General features: G+C 37.0%; 1 protein-coding gene across 1 annotated transcript in view; it reads right to left on the bottom strand.

Moving 5' to 3' along the window:
- Window positions 1-23,220, bottom strand: part of LOC121370353 (zinc finger FYVE domain-containing protein 26-like) — a 53,881-nt gene that overhangs the window by 17,117 nt on the left and 13,544 nt on the right. Inside the window, exons 10-28 of the mRNA XM_041495515.1 lie at window positions 21,537-22,498; window positions 20,267-20,370; window positions 18,504-18,603; window positions 17,629-17,738; window positions 17,083-17,202; window positions 16,017-16,246; window positions 14,604-14,737; window positions 14,019-14,104; window positions 13,322-13,422; window positions 12,128-12,220; window positions 11,567-11,741; window positions 10,971-11,370; window positions 9,175-9,733; window positions 8,234-8,482; window positions 7,021-7,089; window positions 6,099-6,281; window positions 4,933-5,028; window positions 2,022-2,178; window positions 839-967 (exon numbers count right to left, since the gene is read on the bottom strand). Of these exons, the coding sequence (XP_041351449.1) occupies window positions 839-967; window positions 2,022-2,178; window positions 4,933-5,028; window positions 6,099-6,281; window positions 7,021-7,089; window positions 8,234-8,482; window positions 9,175-9,733; window positions 10,971-11,370; window positions 11,567-11,741; window positions 12,128-12,220; window positions 13,322-13,422; window positions 14,019-14,104; window positions 14,604-14,737; window positions 16,017-16,246; window positions 17,083-17,202; window positions 17,629-17,738; window positions 18,504-18,603; window positions 20,267-20,370; window positions 21,537-22,498 (4,057 nt within the window). The remainder of the gene's footprint in view (window positions 1-838; window positions 968-2,021; window positions 2,179-4,932; window positions 5,029-6,098; window positions 6,282-7,020; window positions 7,090-8,233; window positions 8,483-9,174; window positions 9,734-10,970; window positions 11,371-11,566; window positions 11,742-12,127; window positions 12,221-13,321; window positions 13,423-14,018; window positions 14,105-14,603; window positions 14,738-16,016; window positions 16,247-17,082; window positions 17,203-17,628; window positions 17,739-18,503; window positions 18,604-20,266; window positions 20,371-21,536; window positions 22,499-23,220) is intronic.

Raw genomic sequence — 23,220 nt, 5'->3', positions numbered from 1 at the left:
ATACACATGGTTTTAAAGGAAAAAGGCCCCATTTTTCAATTTGCTGCAAGGGATCTTTTATATCCACTTCCCACACCGTATAGGTTAGGATGGAAAAAGATACCAATCAGAGAATGGGCCCACCGAGGGATATCAAAGAAAAAGGTCAGGAACAATTTTTGGGTAGTGCTAAAATTCAGAATTATGGAAAAATCTTCTTACATTTTTTCGACATCATTACTCTTAAAACTGAATGTTTAGAAAACCTTCTTCAGACTATCAAAGACAAAACATTCTAAAAATTATAAGAGGAAAGAAAAGATTGTTTGTTTGTTTTGTTTAGAGTGCATTGATTTATTAATCATTGGCTATTGGATGTAAAACATTTGGTAATTTTGACATATTGTCTTACAGAGAAAGCCTGCTACATTTTTCCATTATTCATTCATTTCAACTTATTTTCGTGCTAATATCCAATTACGGTTCAAGCATGTTGTCCTGGGCACACACCTCAGCTATCTGGGATGTCTGTCCGGGCAGTGGGTTAGTTGTTAATTGTTAGTGGTTAGTGAGAGAGAAGAGAGTGTAGTGGCCTTACACCTACCCACTGAGTTGTTAAAACTTTCTCTGGGTGGGAGCCTGTACCAGGCTGTGAACCCAGTACCTACCATCCTTATGTCTGATGGCTTAACCACGACACCACCGAGGCCGGTCATTTCCATCAGTAGCAAGGGATCTTTTATATGCACCATCCCACAGACAGGACAGCACATACCAGAGCCTTTGATATACCAGTCATGGTGCACTGGCTGGGACGAGAAATAGCCCAATGGAGGAAAGAAAAGAGTAAAAAGCATACCTGTTCCATCCATGGCCTTTCTTCTGACTCGCACGGATTCCCCAATGAAACGAGTCGTTGAAGCGGTGAACTCTCCGTCATCCATCTTTAAGGAACTCACTGAACAGGAACTCTGACTTCTTTCTTTCTCTGAAGCAAGATAGGAAACATATGTACTGATGTCCAAAAGAAACTTTACAGGTTTGAAATTGTATTATCGAAAACTAACAAACGTATAGTTGGATATGAAAGTATCATGTACATGCAAAGTGTTTGTAAGCTGGTTTCTAATTTGGTTGTTTTCCATTCGCAACAAAATTTATCAAATTATACAAATTTTATGTATGTAAAGTTTCTTTTGGATGTCAGTATATAATACTCAATATTTTATTTTAAGGAAGGAAGGAAATGTTTTATTTAACAACAAACTCAACACATTTTATGTATGGTTATATGGCGTCGGACATATGGTTAAGGACCACACAGATATTGAAAGAAGAAACCCACTGTCGCCACTTCATGGGCTACTCTTTTCGATTAGCAGCAAGGGATCTTTTATATGCACCATTCCACAGACAGGATAGCACATACCACGGCCTTTGATATACCAGTCGTGGTGCACTGGCTTGAATGAGAAATAGCCCAATGGGCCCACCGACGGGGATTGATCCTAGACCGACTGCGCATCAGGCGAGCGTTTTACCACTGGGCTACATCCCACCCACTTTATTTTAAATACTTAATGTAATTTAAATGTAATGATAAAAAAACTATTACTAAATATTTCACACAATTGCTTAGAGGTCATTTCAAATTATCAACATTTTCATAAGAGGGGGTTATTACCAATATACCTGGATAAATAAAAAAATTCTTTACACAACCAATATTTTTATTATATTTTTGGGAGATACGGAGGGAGTAGAAAATGAAAAATGGGTTTGGAGGCTTGTGAAAATGTTGATTAATGTCAATGACCTCGAAGTGGCCCATTATTCTTTATGTGTATTTCTGTCTTTATTACAGACTGCTGCTTTAAAATTTACAATTGCTTTACATTTATGTCTCATTCAATCTACTTTTTATGATAATATTTTTATTATTCTTAGTGTTATGAATGGCAGAACTAATCTATTGTAGTCTACATCAATAAATGTACTGTAGTTTAATGACACAGACTGTGAAAATATAAACAAACACTGACCAGTTTCAATAACCTGCACTACGGTGACTTCCACAGCCTTGGTGGCGTATTCAATGAGAAGTTCATTAAACTGTTCAGTTGTGTACGTTAGTGATGGGGTCTGGTTCTGAGAAAAGTCGTGATTAATCTTGTGGAATACCTGGCCTGCTAAATCAACCTGAAATGAGATTAAATGGTTAGTAGGTAGGGATGAATTTTACAGCAACTTGATTGGTTGAACATAGCTTTTTCTTTTTTTCACTTTATATTTAAACTCTAAACAGTAACCTTTTTTGTATCTAGATATAATGCAAAAATTAAAATATATACCTATGTATAAATAAAAAAAATAAGTCATGGCAAATGAAAGTCAATAATACATAATTTGGCTTTTTTTAATAAATAAAAAAATACACTAGTCAAATACATCATTTTTATATACATGCATGAACAGATAGAAAAATGCATGCTTTTGACTAATGGCAGTGAAATTATAGAAAGTTCACCAGTCCGAAAGTTCCAAGGTTTGTGTTTTTTCAGCACTGGTTGGAATGGGGGAAAACAATCAGAGAATGGGTCCACTGTGGTGAATAGATCTTACATTTTTGTTAGGAAGTCACACAAAAAAGTATAGATGATGATAATAATGAGATAAATGGAAAAGCCATAATATTCTTCTTTTACAGTATTGTACCACTTGGTAGGGTCATGCTTCACACCTGTTGTCTGTGGAGCTATCTTCAGTATAACATGAGCCCAGGGTACATAGAACCTGCAGCGCCTTCCCAAAAATGGTTGAAACTCTGTGTATGTGGCAGTACACCTCCCCATTGAGCCTACGAGTGTACTCACTCAAGGTTGGAGCTGGTACTGGAATGATACATCCCACACTGCCTCAAGTGGGACATGAACCCAGTACCTACTGATGTCCTATGACAAGTCCACTAGATCACTGAGATCAGAGACCAATTCTTTCAAAACTAAACACATCTGTTACAGGGAATACACATACTGGGGGAGATGATGCTACACAAATAATTAATTTATTTATTTATTTAATTAAGGTTCAAGCATGCTGTCCTGGGTACACACCTCAGCTATCTGGGCTGTCTTTCCAGGACAGTGGGTTATATACTCTTCAAAAAAAGAAACGCAAAAGGGTACAAATGGGTTATAACTCCGATTTTATGTTTCCTACCGGTTCATGCTTTGTGAATATAAGGTCATTGCATGTCCCAAACACATTCCCACGGTTACATTCGATAAAACGCAGCTACTGTACAATAAAGTTCCAAAATGTGAATATTCGCAAAAACGCAGCCACGTGCAAACCATGTCACCACTGCACGTGCGTTGTCTGCACGTGCAACATGAACACCGACAGTATAAAAGTGCAGGGTGTTCGCTTGCCTGGCCTCTGTATCTGGCCGACAGTTGACAATCCAGGACATGCCACGTCTCAGTGAACCGCAGAGAAACAATGCCATCGGCCGACTAGACGCAGGCGAATCCAGAACGGCCGTTGCCAGGGCATTCCATGTGTCCCCAAACACCATCTCCAGACTGTGGGACCGTTACCAGCAACATGGATCAACACGTGACCTCCCTAGATCCGGTCGACCACGGGTCACTACCCCCGGGCAGGACCGCTACATCCGGGTACGCCACCTTCGGGAACGATTGACTACTGCCACTTCCACAGCCGCAGCAATACCAGGTTTGCGCAGGATATCCGACCAGACCGTACGGAACTGCCTACGTGAGGTAGGAATTCGTGCCAGACGTCCAGTTCGAGGTGTCATCTTAACACCACAACACCGTCGACTCCGACTTCAGTGGTGCCAGATTCATCGACAATGGCCTCAACTGCGATGGAGACAGGTGTGGTTCAGTGATGAGTCCCGATTTCTGCTCCGACATCATGATGGAAGATGTCGCATGTATAGGCGTCGTGGTGAACGTTATGCGGCAAACTGCGTGCAGGAAGTGGACAGATTCGGCGGGGGTAGTGTCATGGTGTGGGCAGCCATCTCACACACTGGCAGAACTGACCTGGTCCACGTTCAGGGCAACCTGAATGCACAGGGCTACATTGACCAGATCCTCCGGCCACACATCGTTCCAGTTATGGCCAACGCCAACACAGTGTTCCAACATGACAACGCCAGGCCTCACACAGCACGTCTCACAGCGGCTTTCCTACAGAACAACAACATTAATGTCCTTCCTATGCCATCGATATCACCGGATTTGAACCCAATTGAGCATCTATGGGACGAGTTGGACCGACGCCTCCGACAGCGACAACCACAGCCCCAGACCCTGCCCGAGCTGGCAGCAGCCTTGCAGGCCGAGTGGGCCACCATCCCCCGGGACGTCATCCGTACTCTGGTTGCTTCAATGGGCAGGCGGTGCCAGGCAGTTGTCAACACACGCGGAGGCCACACCCGGTATTGACTCCAGATGACCTTGACGGTGTGTCCTATCACTTATTCACAATGGACTAGAGTGAATTGTGAACAATCCTGCAACATTTGGTAATTATCGGACTCACCATTCAATAATTAAATCAATTCTCCAAATGTTACGACAATGTGGTTTTGCGTTTCTTCTTTTGAAGAGTATATGTTAGTTGTTAGTGGTTAATGAGAGAGAAGAGGGTGTAGTGGTCTTACACCTACCCATTGAGGCGTTAAAACTCGCTCTGGGTGGGAGCCGGTACCAAGCTGCGAACCCTGTACTTACCATCCTTATGTCTGATGGCTTAATCACGACACCCCCGAGGCCGGAACAAATAATTAATTAACCTTTAAATTTCATTGCCACACACTTCTGAATCTTACAGCGCACATAATGGAAATAAATTGCACAGTCAATTGTTAAATGATTATCAAAATAAAAAAGCCACAAAAATTAAATGTTGATGTCCTACTTTCATGTTCATCAAGAGCTGTTCAAGGATCAGATGTGGACAGGTGATGAGATAAGAGTATTCTCCCCTGATTGCACGTGGAAGACACAGTAGAGCCTGAAAATTAAAAATATATTAAATCAAAGATGCAGTAAACTGAACAAAGTGAGACCTGTCTAAACTGGATCACGGTGGAGACCTATTATTTATCTGATTGAGACAGGATCTGGTGTTTAGACCATTATATTTTAAAATTTAGAAAATTCAGGACCATGAAACTTGGCCAGTTTTGACAAGATTACAATATGTTCAGGGTCCAATTTAAACAGGTATCACTGTATGATGTAAACTTCAGAGCACATGTCATGTATGTATGTAGCTATAAACTACTAGTAATTACTGTAAACTAAAATGCAATAAAAATGTAATACAAAAGATAACTATTATACAAATATGAAAGTAAAATTTACAGCACATGACATACACATAATTATTTATCAATAAATTACTACTAAACAGAGCAGAACTAAAATGAAATTAAAATGTAATGAATAAACCCCGCACACACAATTATACAAAGATATTTAGAATTTCTGAGGATGGAAAATGCAACATGAATTTTGTTTCATTCAAATGTGAAGCTTTTAGACTATTTTGGGTGTAGTAAACTTTAGAGCATGACCAGCGGTCGAAATATTTTTTTTTACCTCTACATCATTTCATACATATAACACAAATTTATATTACAAAATAAGATGAAATTTGAGCTACAACAAACAATAGAATGACCCTATCTCGTGGTCCATTCCTTGACGGGGTGAGGTAGCTTGCATCAACTCCTGGTAGGGTCACCCAAGCTGGACAGATCAAATGGTAGAGACTAGACTAATAAGGACAGGACAAATAGAGGACGTGAGTCAAGAAAGACAACTGTCTAGGAGAAGCAAACTCCAAAATCAAAACTGGGCTGGAGAGGCTCAGAATCCTAGTAAGGAAACTTTCCAAGGAGAAGGAATAGAATGACCAGAAACACATTTGATATACTGAAACTGATATTCTAAACAACAAAACTGTATTCAAGATTTAGCTTTAGTTGTTAAAATTATTTATTATTTGAAAATATGTTACAATGGTTGCAAACTCAGGATAGTCCCTTTCATAATTTATTTTGAATATATGTTTCTTACTTTTGCTCCAATCAGTCGAAGTCTGTGTGCCTCTGTCACTTCGTCACTCAAGTCAGTTTTAAACGTGTTGAGTATGTAGCTGGCTATAAACTGAATGTCCTTAAAGTCTGTCAGTTTCCCAAGCAGACTTTCACACATAGACAGACACAAGGTAGAGCTGTGCCTCTTTAAGTTTTCCAAGACCTTAATTACATAAAATTATACAAGTTAACAAACTTTCATATCATAGATAAAAACAAGTATATTTGTCACTTAAAGTTTTCCACAACCAATTTTAACATTTTTTTTTTTACCTGAACTGTGTTTATCTTGCTTTTAAACACTGCAGTACTAGGTTATGTTCAGTCTTCTTCTGATGTTGTTAATAATACATTAATGAAACATTGACAAAATTCAGTGGCTGTTTTTATTCATATACAGATAGGAAGAACTGAGCCTGTTTTCCAAGATTTAAATAAATCAAATTTAAAAAAAATATATAAATATATATATATATATATATATATATATATATATATACATAGATACATAGATTTTAAACAAACATTTATCATAAATGTACAGTCTTGAATACTGTCAAATTTATCTCTAAGCACATTTGTATGTAATCTCAATAACCATTTATTGATGAATTATAATTGCAAAAATGGCAAACATAGTTAACACTAATAAAGAACCAATGACATGGAGAAAATATTTTAAACCAAGAAATACACTCCTTTATGTGATCAATTTGGAACAGACCCTAGAACCCACATTCCAGGGGCCTAATTCACTAAACATTCGCAACTTTGCGATCTCACAGTGCAATGCTAAATGGCTTGCAAAAAGGATGCTTTGTTGTCTAGCAGAGCCTAATAGAGCTTTGTGAATTAGGCCCCAGATCTGTATGCAGATAACCGAATTGGTGAAAAATCCATACCTCAAATGCCCTCGTAGTGTCAGGTGTCTTGGACTCTAGTAATGTCAAGATGTATTGTTCATCTATCTCCTGAAATAAACATTTAATAACCGTTACATTTTTTGATGTTCTAAAAACCTGTAAGATTAGTAGTAAAAAATATTTTATATGCACTTTTCCAGCACAGCACAGAAAAGACATACAATCATATAGCAGTCGTGCGGCACTGACTAGAATGGGAGGGAGAGGTAAATGAATCAGAAAATTAGTCCTGTCATGGTTGTATTATACCAAATAAATCCCATAGGTGACCATGTTAACATTTGTGCTTAAAAACACTATATGCAATATATCAACCAAACTATGACACATAAATATTAGTACTACAACCCCTACCTATTAACTGAAGAAAATGGTACCTTTCATGGCTAATTTTTGGTATAACCAGATGTTTTTACAACACCCCTAGTTTCGCACAAAATTTGAGTACTTTTTTTTTTATTATAGGTACCCCATACATGTTCCAAGCAAAAGGCTACTTGACACAGTGGTACTAGATGAAATAAAATTGCATACATTTTTAGCCCAGATGAAACTAATTTTTTTTTAACAACCAACACACTCATATATATAACTAATCACAGGACTTGTGGTGTTCACTTCTCTATCAAAATTTCGGTGCATCTCGAACTTTGACCCAGTCGGAAATTATTTGGTTTAGTGCTACCTGATAGGTTTTGATCTTACGACCAAACAAGATATCCAATTAAGGTTTAAGCATGCTGTTCTGAACTCAGCTATTTGGGCTGTCTGTCCAGGACAGTTGACCATACATTTTTCATTAAAATGTGATCCATGCCCATTGAACTGGATGTTAAACTGCATGTCTTGTGGCAGCAAAACTATGTTTTTCTTCAAATAAAGGGTCCAAGGAATAACCTATCATGTCCAAAATGATAATCCATATTATAAAGGTCACACATGTCAAGGTCAGATATGTAAAGGTAACCATGGCATAATAGAATAACCCATAATTATGGAAGGCCATTAAAAGTTGTTGGTAAATCTTGCTTGCTTAGGTATAAATATTCCACAACTGCAGAGTTGTAACCTTTAAAAATACAAAATATCAAATAGCCAAAAGTGTGACATCATAGATTATTCCCTTGGACCCTTCAAATATATATCATATAATTATATATAGGATTTGTGAAATAAACTGTTCATATCTTACCAACTCTATTTCTTCAGGCAACGAGTGCAGATTGGCCCATGTTTTGGCAATTTCAAAGTCCCCTGTTTTGATCAAGACTTCGAGAACTTCCTTTGGCGATGACCTTGTGACCCTAACAATGATCCTCCAGTCGGTGAATCGCTCCAGAATGGAGGTAAGCATCTTCATAGAGTTCATGTCTTCGGTGTTCATAAACTCAGACATGTTGGTGGAGAGCTTGAACTGCAAGGTTTTCACACTGTCTGTGATCTAATTGATAAAAATAACAATACCATTTGATGTAACATACTTTAATTGTAGGGTTTAAGCTGGTCATCAATAAAACATTGCTTAACAAGTTGGAGAATTTATTTTATATATTAATAGCAAAATGCATGTTATTTTAGCTATATAAAATGCAAACACCACCACCCACCCACCCACCCAACAAATAGTATGCAGTCATCAATTTAGCTTTTTGGTAAATTCCCAATATAAATACAAGGTTGATGAAAACTTTACACTATAGATTTAACAAGTTACATGGAAGTTCTGATAATAGTAGTATGAATAAAAATACATTATGAAGAACCATTTACAAAAGTTAGGAAATGCATGTACTGCATACAAATTATCTATTACTTACAAGAATCCAATAATATTCAACTTGGCCCTTAGCATGCCGTATACCCTAACTTCCAGTAGCAAATTAAACAACTTTGTATCATATTGTTTTTGTAACCACCACATATTATATAGTACAGTGAAACCTCTCAAAACTGGACCCTCTGTAAACTGGAATTCTCTCAAAACCAGACGTTTTTCATAGTCCCTTTTTAAATATCTGTGCAGAAGAGAACCTCTGTAAACAGGATACCTCTTAAATCCGGACATTTTACTTGGACCCGAACATGTCCGGTTTAGAGGAGTTTCTTTGTACATAGAAAACAGCTTGTATCTACCTGAGAATATATCCTTAGATAGTTTAGTTTTAACTCCAAGGTTTCTGTGAGGTTTCCACTGAGAGAATGTATCAGGCAAGCCTCTATCATGTCTATACCATGATCCTCTGGAATAAGATCACAGATGGCTAACACAGTTCTCGCTTGCGTATCATGACAGTAGAATTTCTTCAACATATCCGGCAGTTCGGCGCTGTCTGGGTTCAGCTTGGCTTCTCTGGTTGCCCAGCAACCCAAGACAAAATCATGAATGATCTGCCAGTCGTTTTTGTCATTCATTGTCATCTCGGGAATGCAGTGGAATAATTTGAGAACGGCCGCCCAGTTGTTCTGGGTGCAGGCGCGTTTGATTGTGTTAGCCATCACGTCCTGGAACTGAATGCTGTCGTGCAGGCTGAGCATGCACACTTTGACCGTGTCGTCAATCTCGTTGGTAACAAACTTAAGGATTGGTTCATCCCCAACCAACAGCTCGGGTTTGTCAACTGCGGCAAGAGGAACTATGTAGTTCAACAGATGGCGTTGCAGAATTGGAAAGTCTTCGGTTAGTCTCTGATACCTACAAAGTAATTGATCACAAACAACTATTAAAAACATCATAATTAAAAAAAAAAAATTATAAAAAAATTAAATGTTTGCTTTGATAACAGGAAGTTGAAAAGAGAATAAACTGCATTCTAAGAAGGATGGAAGTTAATACCTGTGTACACTTTTAAAACAAACAAAAATGTTGAGCAAAATATTCCTTATAATATGGACATTTTTAATGTATGTTTTAGACGTGGATAACACCCTCAAAAGTATGGTCTGTATACTCTTAAGGATGTTGATACTTGTGAATGGCCTCTTAACACATTGTTTAATAAATAAATGGTTATTATAGGTTATAGGACATTTACACTTACACGGATAAATGACAAGAATTGCATGGAATTAACTAGAAAACTCACATAAAATTTAACACCATGCCTAAAATAACTAGTTGCAATGAAAGAAAAAGCAGAAGAAAAGATTCAGAGCACAGTATAATTTAGACAAAAAAACAGGGCTAGCTCCGATACTCGCCAAATTCACCAATTGAGAATTTTGAAAGCAGTTGGCAAATTTTATTTTGATTTGGCTAAATTATTTTATGTAATAACTGACATTTTTTAGAAAATAACTGTTGATTGCTGCAATTTTTGAAGTTTAATGGCCAATTTGGTGAAATATTTTGCTCACCCAGAGCTAGCAGTGAAAATGGGACGATTTCATAGCTTGTGCTTCGACTAGGTACATACCAGTCATGAGAAACTGGTTGGGATGTAAAAGCAATCATGTCCACTGAAGACAATTAATTCTGTGACCCACTGAACCTCAGTCATGTGCTATACCACTGAGCTACACTCCGCCCCTTCAAAAATAACTGATGCCTGTATATGTCCACTTGTTCTCTCAAATCTAACATCTACCCAGGGCTCACGATGGAAATAATTTAGTTTTAACCAATTTTTACATACATACAGTATTTTCTTTAAAATTATTCAAAAGTGGCTAATTTAAAGACAAATTTATTAGCCAAATACTGAATGTTGTAGCCCACCTTTTTTTTTTTAACACAGAGAGAGACAAAGACATTTTTGTTTGTATTTTGGACATTACAAACATGGATGATGATGAGATGAATGGTGAAGTCGCAGTATTTCCATTTCTGTATGGGACTACTTGACAGGTCCGTGCTCCACAGAATGTTTTAGCCACTTTGTATTAAAATTAGCAATGGCTAATTTGACAATGGACAGGGTTAGCCCCGATACCTGTAACTGCGAATGTCCACCAGGCTGATGTCGGAGATGCTGGTACTGCGACTCTTAGCGCTCTCCGCCAGGAAGTGGTCGTCTTCGAGATGCTGGTCGATATCATCAAGTTCGTCGGCACACACCAGACTGACGAGCGTCGCCACCAGGGAAGAGTCGTTCTTCACGTAGTCCAAGGTCACAGGGGTCAGCTGGTATGCCGATTTCTCCACCACAAATCCCGATTCGCTGCTCTGGAGAAAACTGTCAGTGGAACATTCAAAGTTTTTCGGGAGTGAAGATATCCGTCTGTGAGTCTGTACTCCAGTGGATATCATACTCGTTTCAAACACGAAGCCAAACTCGGAGGAGTGAGGGTCGATTTTTACTGTAAATGGCAGCTCTCTCGCACCTGACATATCTGGGGAAAAAAGAAACATACTTTATTTAATTTTACCAAACAAGAACAACTGTTTTAACTCTTCAGAGAAAATACACTACATTTTTCTATTAACAGCAAGGGATTGTGAGCATAAAGCTTGTGACAATTGAAAGTTATTTTATTCAGGACATAAACATGATACAAAATGGAAACTCATTTAATATCCTCTAAATACCTAGGTTTTCTGGTGCCTCGTCAAAGTCCAGCAGCTGATAGAGGTCAGTGGCCTTGTCTGCCTGGAGCTGTTCGGCCACAAAGGTGAGCAGACCCTCGAGTTTGATCTGAATCTTGTTCTCTGTCTCACGACCGAAGTCTTCCCGGTACCAGTGAAGAACTGCTGGAATCATCACCTGATTGGAAAAAACAAACAACACTGTGTTTGTATTTGTGAATTTTCTTTTTATGTGATATTTCTGATAGAACTCTTTTAATGATTAAAATCAAACATCAGTTAATTTTTCTTGCTTTGAATATCACTGAGTGTATATCCTGTGATTTTGGTTGTGCATTTTATTGGGGTTGTTTTTTTTTGCATATAAAATTTCAATTTTTAATACTTACAGTTGTGATGATAAAATATTGTGTATACAAAATAAGTAGAAGTCATATTAGTAGGCAAATTTGTTGTGAAATTCCAAGAAATCTGTTGTGAAATTTGCAGTTGGTTTTATTTAAAAAAATATTGTTCTATCATTTTATACAGTGGCAAAGTAACCACTAAATATATGTTTCTCACTCTTTTAGCTTCCAGGCTGACTCCAACTGTATGCTGTAGGAAATCTTTTGTTGCTTTCCCCAGCTGAACATTCAGTAATTCTGGTGTTAGAACCTTAAACACAGAAAACAAACCTAAATCCAAACTTAAAGACATCGTGTTGGTATCTTGTACTTTTAATTAGATTGTTAAACATGAACATGTGAAACTGATACATAACTGGTTTCAAATTGGTGACTGAATGAATAACTGACTGTCTGGGTAGCTACTGGCCATTAGATGTATGAAAAATGAAATGAAATGGTTTATTTAACAACATACTCAACACATTTTATTTACGGTTATATGGCATTGGACATATGGTAAAGGACCACACAGATATTGAGGGAGGAAACCCGCTGTCACCACTTCATGGGCTACTCTTTTTGATTAGCAGCAAGGGATTTTTTATATGCACTGACAGGATAGCACATACCACAGCCGTTGATGTACCAGTCGTGGTGCACTGGCTGGATAAATGTATGAAAACCATTCTCCAAGAATGAAAATAAAAGTAGATCTTCTTCTGTGATTGTAACATTTTAAGTCTGTATTATCATTGGTCTTAAAATATTATTACATTCTTAAGTCCAGTATTATGGGACACCTTTCCATCACTCCTACTTTTAATGTGAAAAAACAAATGCTACATTTATTAATTAAAAGCAAATTTCAAATGCCAGTTACAGTTTAAGTTAATCAATGTTTTAATTATATGATCAGATACTATATTGTAGTACATGTATAATCATATGGTGTACAGTATTGGAGCATAATAACTATAACATCACATTCAAGACTTTCCTCTATTCATAATACTGTATATGTGATGTTAGCATATCCATAATGTTAGTTAATAGATTTTGGATTAACAATTTTAAATATTATGCATACAAATGTATAGTATTGGTAATTATTATACAGTGAAACTCCTCTAAACTGCACACCCTTGGAACTAAGTAAAATATCTGGTTTTAAGAGGTATCCGGTTTAGAGAGGTTCTCTTCTGTACAGATATTTAAAAGGGGGCCACAAAAAACGTCCGGTTCTGAAGGAATTCCGGGTTACAGAAGGTCTGGTTTTGAGGGGTTTCACTGAAAAATAGTAAATGCATAAAATGTTATTGTGGGCTCTGCCTGTGTTAATCTGTATCCAGTGACCGAATTCTAGACAAACCTGTAGGGCAGGAGATGACAGAGATCCATCAGCAAGGACAAACAACAGCTTTGGTTCAAAATACGAGGAAAACTTGCTCCAAGAGTCATTCAAATCCACAACTGAATAGAAAATAATTCATTTTTTTATTTTATGTTTTTTTATTAAACAATAATTCCATTCATTCCTAGTCATTTTAAAAATTATTTAAATTACTGGCAATTGTCTTTATTAAACACAATTATTTTTCTGCAAAATACAAAATTAGTTGGTGACGAAGAATAAGATACATGTATATATCTCAATAAAACCAGAAAAAAAGAAGATATATATTACTTTGTTTACAAAAACTGATAAAATAAATAAGTCAGTTAACTAAAACAGATGAATAATAGCTTCATTTAAAGAAAAGAAAGAAGTGTTTTGCAAATAAAATAAAATAAAATAAAAACAAGAAACCCATGATGCACCCATCTGGAGTTTGAGGGAGAAGCACATACATTATTGATAAATGATAAGGAAGACATAGCCTGGGCAAGGATTTGCTTGATGTGCAGTAATGTATAAAAAGTAGGTCATAGTGATCTAGTTATGGTATGCAACATACTAACATCTCAAGTTGTACTTGATGATCCTATATGAATTGATACGAAAGATAAGAGAAATGGAAAATATCCAAAAAGCAAATGAAAGCTTATTTTATTTCTAAGCAACTCACATGAGACAGACTGGTGAAGAATGTTTTTCCAACGAGTTGGTGGCAGCAAATCATGGTGATTTATAATAAATTTCAAATCAAACAAACTGTAAGTAAATATAAATATCATTGGAACTTACATGCATTAATCACTATATATCTATATACATTTTTTTAAATTAAACAATTTGTGTCAAAATGCAATAAACTTACTTTTCTCCTAAATATTTATAACCGAGACATAAAATTACTTTAATTAATAATATTTCTTATATTATATCCCTGCCATGTTTGTTTTTTCATTCTAATACATCTAGGATAAATAGTATTACAAATGTAGGAGTCATTTATAGTAAAATATTATTTAAAAAATGAAAACCATACATTGACATAATTTAAAAGTTGGATCCATTAAATACGGTAATAAAAATACAGAAAAGCAAACCACAAAAAACCCCACCCATGCCACTGATCTGTCCAACTAGGATAGTCTTGTCTTAAAAAGGTATGTATAAAAACAATTCAACTGACAATGAAACCACAAAACAATGTTTCTGAAATTATACTTCCTAATTAAACCCTTGATTTAGTTTATGTTACACAAACCTGACAACACCCAACTGTCCAACTCTGTAAGCAAATTGTTGGAGCTGTACGATGTTGTCAATTGCCGAGACAGGACACAATTCCTGAACATCTCTGGCTATCATCCTTCTGCTCCCATCAGACTCTGTTAAAACCTGAGAAGAAGAAGAAGAAGAAGAAGAAGAAAATGTTTAATTTAACGGCGCACTCAACACATTTTATTTAAGGTTGTATGGCATCAGACATATGGTTAAGGACCACACAGATATGGAGAGAGGAAACCCACTGTCGCCACTTAATAGGCTACTCTTTTCAATTAGCAGCAAGGTTTTTTTTATATGAACCATCCCACAGACAGGGTAGTACATACCACAGCCTTTGATATACCAGTCGTGGTGCGCTGGTTGGAACGAGAAATAGCCCAATGGGCCCACCGACGGGGATCGATCCAAGAAACCTGAGAAAGAAACAAATGTAAACCACAAATAATGATGAATATTTTTTTAACAGAACTTCATGGGTTAATTAAAGTCAGCAAGGGTGAGCTCCCATGAATAATATTTTAACCACAGATCAGGGATAAGAATGATACAAGATCTGGAAAACAAATGTTGCAGGGTCTTGAAAAGTGAAAGGTTACTGTGAGCTTTTAATCAAACAACAAAGTTAGAGTTTGTTTTGCCATTGGTAGGCCTATTGGGCTATTTCTCATTCCAGCCAGTGCACTACGACTGGTATACCAAAGGTCATGGTTTGTGCTATGCTGTCAGTGGAATGGTGTATATAAAAGATCCCTTGGAACAAATTTAGCTGTTTTCCTCTCTAAGATTATAGGTCAAAATTACCAAATGTTTGACTTCCAACAATCTATGATAAATAAATCAACGTGCTCTAATAGTGTTATTAAACGAAAAACAAACTTTCAACTTTAGTTTGTTTTGTTTAATGACACCACTAGAGCATAGCTCCTGGATGTCAAACATTTGGTAATTGTAACATGTAGTTGTCAGGGGAAACCTGCCTCATTTTTTCATTAGTAATCTTGGATCTTTTATATGCTCTTTCCCACAGACAGGACAGCACATTCCACAGCCTTTGATATATAAGTCATTGGACACTAGTTGGGATAGGGGAAAAACCCTATCAGAAAATGGGTCTGTCGAGGAGGTTCAATCCTATGACCCAAACTTCTCAGGTGAGTGCTCCGGTGTGGCACAGCCAGGTGAGTGCTCAGGTGTGGCACAGCCAGGTGAGTGCTCAGGTGTGGCACAGCCAGGTGAGTGCTCAGGTGTGGCACAGCCTGGTGAGTGCTCAGGTGTGGCACAGGCCTGACTTAAACAACAAAATTACAAAGAATAACGCTGAAGAACAGTTTTGTACAGCTTGTGTACAGTTTAGTAAACCCAAGCCCCTTATTACTAAATCTCTACAAACCTGGGATTGTTGTTTCAACCAGACAAGGTGAAGGTGTTGATGTATGGTCATAAGGTTCTGAAGGTTGGCCAGAAAGCACAAAGTGGCCTCCCTTGAATGCAGTAACGTCAAATCTGCAGTTTGGAGCTCTTTTGTCAAGGAGATGATTTCAGCATATTCAGGTAATTCAGTGGCCATTGTGGCGCATGTGATATCAAAAATTCCTTTGGCATTGGATTTTGCTGCAATGTCTGAAAATTCAGGAAACAAGAACATATTAAACCCACTTCAAAATTATGTGTTAAAATATTTTTACAAGGGGCTATACTAAATGTGTCCTTTTTTATCAGATGAACACCCTATATTACAGTGCCTCAATTTGGTTTCCCACTGCCGTCTAATCTAATTACAGCCCTAAATACTAATGTGGTAAGAAATTGATATTACATATTTAAATTAATATATAAATAAACAAAACTATAACACCAGTTTACAAATAAATACCTTTGTTTAAAGGTCCAGCAAAAAATGTTTTGTTTAATGACACCACTAGAGAACATTGACTTAATAATCATCAGCTACTGGATGTCAAACATTTGGTCATTTTGACATAGGTTTTTTTTTCAAGAGATTAAACCCGCAACATTTTTCCATTAGTAGCCAGGAATCTTTTATATGCACCATCCCAAAGGCAGGACAGCACATACTATGGCCTTTGATATATCAGTCATAGTGCACTGGCTGGAATGAAAAAAGGTCTAATACAAGCACATCAATTATACTAAAAGTATATTATAACATTTATGAAAATACTAAGAAGATATAGTCAATGCCAGGTATTTTCATTACTCTTAAACATTACTAAAAACATAAAATATAAAACAGACTAATCCTGGGACTTGTTCTGGGTTAGTTTCAACGTTGTTGTTTAATCTGGTCAAGTATTTGTAACAGATGATCTATAGTGAAAATAAAAACCATCTGTCAATGTGGTTTAAAAAAGCTAGTTTTGTATAAAACTGGTTATTCATAAAAATAAAGAAATATGAACTGGCAGCTAAATGTATAGAGTTACTTGAAACAGTACCTTTCATAAAGCTCAACAATCGAGTGAGAATCGTTTGAACAAGAACTTCCAGATTACTTCCTGTTACTGTAGTACATGGTCCCGAGTTATACACAACTTTGGTTCCAAAATGTTCATTCTCTGCAGACAAAAATAAAAACAAGAAAAGAAAAACTATATGGGTTGAAAAATTAAAACATTATAATAAAATGTTAATTTGAGTTCTGTTCATATATTTGAAAAAATACCCCCGTTATTGGGCAGTGTAAAATATTACATTTTTTTAAAGCCTTTAAATTTACAATTTACTTGTAACCTCTTACTTAAATTATTAATTTAGCAAATCGAATATATTTTGGTCATTCTGGTGTCTGTAGCAGTTCAAAATACAAAACACAAAAGGTATGTACCTAAGAAATTAGGGTCTGTACTTTTTAATGTTTTCCAGTTACTAGGTTAAAGAAGTATTTAGAGACACATTCCATGTGATCTTTTCTCAAACAGAATGAGGAATTTTGTCTATGGTTTCACTGGAATTGATTATGATCATATGAACAAATTTCATACCATTCTGTGGTCTAATAGATGGAAGATGTTTGCTTGGGATGCGAGGACAGCAGCTGTGGACGATGATGTGTGTCAAGTTTAAACTCAGATTCTGAGCTACAGCCTCCAACCTAAAAAAACAAAAACAAAAACACATTTAAAAGCAAAATACTACAAAAGAGAAAGTCTCAACATCAAAACTTAATGATGCGCTCAACACATTTTATTTACGGTTATATGGCGTCAAACATATGGTTAAGGACCACACAGATATTGAGATAGGAAACCTGCTGTCGCCACTTCATGGGCTACTCTTTTCAATTAGCAGCAAGGGATCTTTCATATGCACCATCCCACAGACAAGGTAGTACATACCACAGCCTTTTATATACCAGTAGTGGTGCACTGGCTGAAATGAGAAATAGCCTAATAGGCCCACCGATGGGGATCGATCCTAGACTGACCACGCATCGAGTGAGCGCTTTACCACTGGGCTACGTCCTGCCCCACTCAAGATACAAATTACACAGCACACAGAGCTAGCTTAGCTCTTGGTGAGTAAAACATTTCACAAAATTAGAGAAAACATTTAGAGAAAGTTATTTTCCAACATAATATCATTATTAATCAATACATAAAATCATTCTGTCAAATCAAGTTGTTTTCATTCAAAATTAGCAACTTGTGAATTTGCAAGTGGTAGAGCTAACCCTGTCACAAACTGCATAACATTCAACACAATATTTTTTGCATGAAAAGCCCCAACTATTTACAAGACCATATGAAAGGTGCAAACTAATTGTTACATAATAAATAACATACTGAATTGATCGAGACATTTAATAAACAGGTCTGCAACCTACTAACACATAACAATTCCTATACAATATACTTACCGGGCCGGGATAATTTTCTTGACAAACATTAAGCGACCTAGAATGGCAACTGGTCCCTCTTGTAACATCTTGAAGTAGTTTTGAGGAACAACAAATGTGTCTATTAGTAAAAGAAAAAGAGAAAGAAATAATAAAATGCTCCAATTAATTAGCTAAAAGTAAAACCTGTGAAAGATCATCAACTGACTCCCATCAATAGAAATGTTGGGAATTTACTGGTATACTGCAGTGTCTGGCTATGTGTTATGAGAAAATAAAAGACTCATTAAAAAAGATGAGTTTATCTCATGAAAAGGAATATTTTTTAACAACATTTGAGCACATTTTAAACTACAGCTATTTGATGGTCATTTTGATACTTGCCTAAGAGAGTGAAAAACTGTCACTGGCATACAGATAATTCTTACTGAAAAGCAGCAATGGATCTTTTATATGTACGTCCTCATAGACAATGCATATATCATGAGGCACTGACTGGGTCAGGAAAAAAAGTTCATCAAGGATGACAGATCTTGTGACCCATCACAGCTCAGACAACAGATCATGTGACCCATCACAGCTTGGACAACAGATCAAGTGACCCATCCCACCTCAGACAACAGGTCATGTGATCTATCTCAGCTCAGACAACATATCAAGTGACCTATTACAGCTCAGAAAACTGACTATGTGATCTATCACAGCTCAGAGAACAGATCATGTGACTTATCACAGCTCAAACAACAGATCAAGTGACCTATCACAGCTCATGTGACCTATCACAGTTCGGACAACAGATCAAGTAACCCATCACAGCTCGGACAACAGATGAAGTGACCCATCACAGCTCAGACAACAGATCAAGTGACCTATTATGGGCTCAGACAACTGACTATGTGATCTATCACAGCTCAGACAACAGATCCTGTGATCTATCACACTTTAGGCAAATGCTCTACCACTCAGCTACATTCCATCTCATGGTTGCCATTTCAGGCCATAGAAGGAATCATAATTAACACAATATCAGACCTCGACATAAAAACAATTGAAGGTAGTAATTAATTGTTCCTCTAACTTAGATTATGGGGAACCATAGTGATACTTTATACATTCACATGCTAAGGGGAGCTAAAAATTACTCTCATTGAACTAGTCTTAGGGCAGTGAAAGTGATAGCTCCCTTTAAACTGCAAGTTAGGACACATCATTCATGTGTGACATCTAAAATAAATTATAATTTGGGGATAACCCTACTGTGTTAACCACCGATATACGTCTGCAAATCGGAAAACACAGTAGGGTTATCCCTATTCTAATTAAACTGTTTGCTGGTTGATTTTAAATAGGAAATTGTCACATTTTTAGTAAGAATAAGCATATAAACGTCACCATTTGATGATGTCATTGGGCAGCCCATTAACAGACGATGGGTGGTCGGACAGTGAGTAGCTTGAACATAGATGTGTAATTTGACATATTTAATCAGCTCTCGTGATTAGATAACGACTAATAAAGAATAATATGTTCATTTCTGACATAAAAACTTCTCAGTATTTAACGACATCTGTGCGTAATATGAACGCTACAGAAATTGTCTTTATGACGTCATTACAAAACAACCTTGTTCTTTGATTAACCTATGACGTATTTCTGCCAGAAAATTTGCGACCGGTATATCAGTGATTTTACCTTCTGAAATTTTTAGCAGAGATCCAATCAGATTCATTCTTACAAATGTGTTGAATTAGAATTAACAATATTTACCGTAAACAAATGTTTACCTTTACTTCTGCATTCACATTCTGCCACCAGGAACGCCAGCAATTTAACATGATCATACAGACTCTGCAGGTAATTCTTGTCATTATGTTTATCTGAGGTCTGCCTGTAAAACACATAATAAAAACATGTATGACATCCACATTGAGGAAATATAGAAAACATAATAACAGACACTGTCTCAGCTGCCCAAAAACTAATATGGTAGTATTTTACTATAATAATTATATATACCGGTAACACAATAGCAGTCTTCAAATCACTGACCCCAGTTTTTAAAGTACAGTCAAACCTATGTTAAACAGTCACTAAAACAATCTTTTTGAAAGTACTGCTACTGGGCGTAACACATTTTTGTTATTTCCTAAGTTCAAAGGCCATAACCCCGTTGAAAATGGGTAAATAACCATGAAAGTTAAACTAGATCAATAAATGTACATTATAAAGCTATATTAAAAAATTCCATATCAGTATCTTGAGGCACTGACAATTGTTTTTTGTTTTTTTGTGTTTCTTAAGTTCAAGGGTCATTACTCTGTCAAATATGGGTAAAGTGCCATGACAGTCAAAGTTGATCTGTAACAGTAAATGATAAAGCTACACACAAAATTTCAGCTCAATATTGTAAGGCATTGGGAAAAAACATCCGGAAAACTTTATGTAGGACAGACAGATGGACAGACAGGACAGAGATAAAACCTATAGTCCCCTCCAGTTGGACCGGTAAGGGACTAATAATAAGATATTACACAAGCTTCCATTTATATCATGTTTATGTCCCGAGTGAAATAATGTTCAACTGTCATAAGCTTTACAATGAACATTATGTCAAGACGGACATAAACATGATACAAAATGATAGCGAGTTTAATATCATATTTATTACCCATAATTGATATTAATTTATATAATTCAACTCATTTGGTTGACTTTCCTGTAAAGTTGTAGTGCGCCAATCGATGACATCACTGTATGACGTCGAACTGTTACGTCCCACTTGGCATTCTAGTGGTTTAAACAATATTTATTCTCAATTATAATGTTGGCTGGGGATTGACCAACAATTTGAAAATGTAATTCAGGTTTATACAAGATGACAGACCAATGGTAAATTTCATGATTCCCATGATTCCCATGGGTAAGTTTACAAATCTGTTCTCAACTCCAGGTCTACCAAGGATATTTTTAACCATATGGGTAATAATAAGAAATATATCACCGATTCAAATCACTGACTAGCACAGCAAATCAACAAACACCCAAGGGACTCACTTTTTCAGCAGGTATACAATTCCACCAAGAGGAACCTGTGTCTCCATTGTACTGATGAGGTGTTTGACTGCGGTTGTCAGTACAAGCGGACCTTTCTTCTGGGTCATCATAGACAGTCTCTGGTTCTGAGTCGGGGACTTTGGGGACGGCAGTGGAGAGGTTCTCGGTGGTGAAGCTGGTGACACCGACAGAAGACTCCGACTGTCAACCTTTTCTAGTTGATCAACACTCATTAACGCCAGCTGGACTTTCTCCAGACACTCCTTCATGTCCTTCCATGCATGGTAGAATGATAGATTTTCATGGGAGGACAGTGGGCATGTGGCTTTGGTGAGGTGATACTCCAGACTGTGTTTTGGAACTGAACACAGTGTTCTGGTCTCGGAATTTGATGCCTTGAATCCACCATCCTCTTCCTGATCAGAATAAATCAAATTCTTTATCTGCTGCTTAAATTCCTTAAAACCTTTCAGTTTCACCTCAGACTTCGACCTCTTGTCTTGGTGACTGGATGCAACGCTCTCACGGCCATGACCACTGCCTGTTCCACCACTGGAAGACAAGTCTGATTTGGTCTTCATGACGTCAAACAGTTTGCTGCACAGGTCCCATGTCTGACACGACGTACAGACTAGATCCAGCAGAATGGCTTCGGTGCTGTCAGCATCCTTGAAGAGACGTCTGACATGGTCTGGAGCAGACGCCAGACCTTTAGGCACAGCTGGTTGAGGAATGTCCGGCAGTGAGAGCAGATCATCAGTGATATTTACAAGAGAGGCTGACGCCACCCCGACAGCAGCCACACTGCCCAGAGATTTGATGCTCAGCTGTCCTGGCAAGGCTTGTTTGTGAGGCAGCTCAAACCCACGACTCTCCAGGTTATGGAGTTTTAAAGCTGCCTTCTTGAAAGCTTCTGAAAATCCAACTTCCAGTGCTTCAACCTGACTTTGAAGTTTAAAGAGCTGGAAAGAAAGAGAAGGAATGTTTTGTTTAAGGACATCCAAGCACACCGATAGAGCTGAATCGGTCTAAAAAAAAAAAGGAGCATTTTCTAGATAATTGCTTAAAAAAAATAGCTAATGAATGTTAAACATTTAATTTCTAGACATCAGAGGAAACCCACAACATTAGCAGCAAGGGATTATTTGTTTGCAATTGCTAACAAAAAAGGACAGCACATACCACAACCTTTGATAAACCAACCATAGGAGACACTGGTTAGAATATGAAAAAACATATCAGAGAATGGGTACATCTAGGAGGTTTGATTCTGCGATAAAAGCAACTTAGGTGATCTCGGCCCTTTGATGCATCAAATGAGTCTTGTTTAGTGACAGTACCTTGGGTGAAACCTCATACAGGCTTCTAAGAATTGAAAATATGTCAGGCAGTATTTGACAAATGTTTGAGAAAGTCACTAGCCCTTGCAGAAGCTTTGTCTAGTGTCCTATGTATTATAGTAATACAGGTGAATATTTCCGCTAGTGAAGACCGAAAATTCACTAGCCGGGATTGAGAGCTAGTGGGTTTGTTGAACCCTACATAACCAATGTATAGAATACACACAAATAACAAATAAATTTACGTAACCCATTTTCTTTTTGAGTAACTCCATGTAAATGATAACTTCAACTTAACATGCAAACAAAAAACAGGTTACGCAAAATTCAGAAACATGCTATAC

The sequence above is a fragment of the Gigantopelta aegis genome, chromosome 4 (genome assembly GCF_016097555.1).
Source record: "Gigantopelta aegis isolate Gae_Host chromosome 4, Gae_host_genome, whole genome shotgun sequence".
NCBI classification, from domain to species: domain Eukaryota; kingdom Metazoa; phylum Mollusca; class Gastropoda; order Neomphalida; family Peltospiridae; genus Gigantopelta; species Gigantopelta aegis.
The sequence above is the reverse complement of the archived record's forward strand: the minus strand, read 5'-3'. Positions and strand labels throughout refer to the sequence as shown.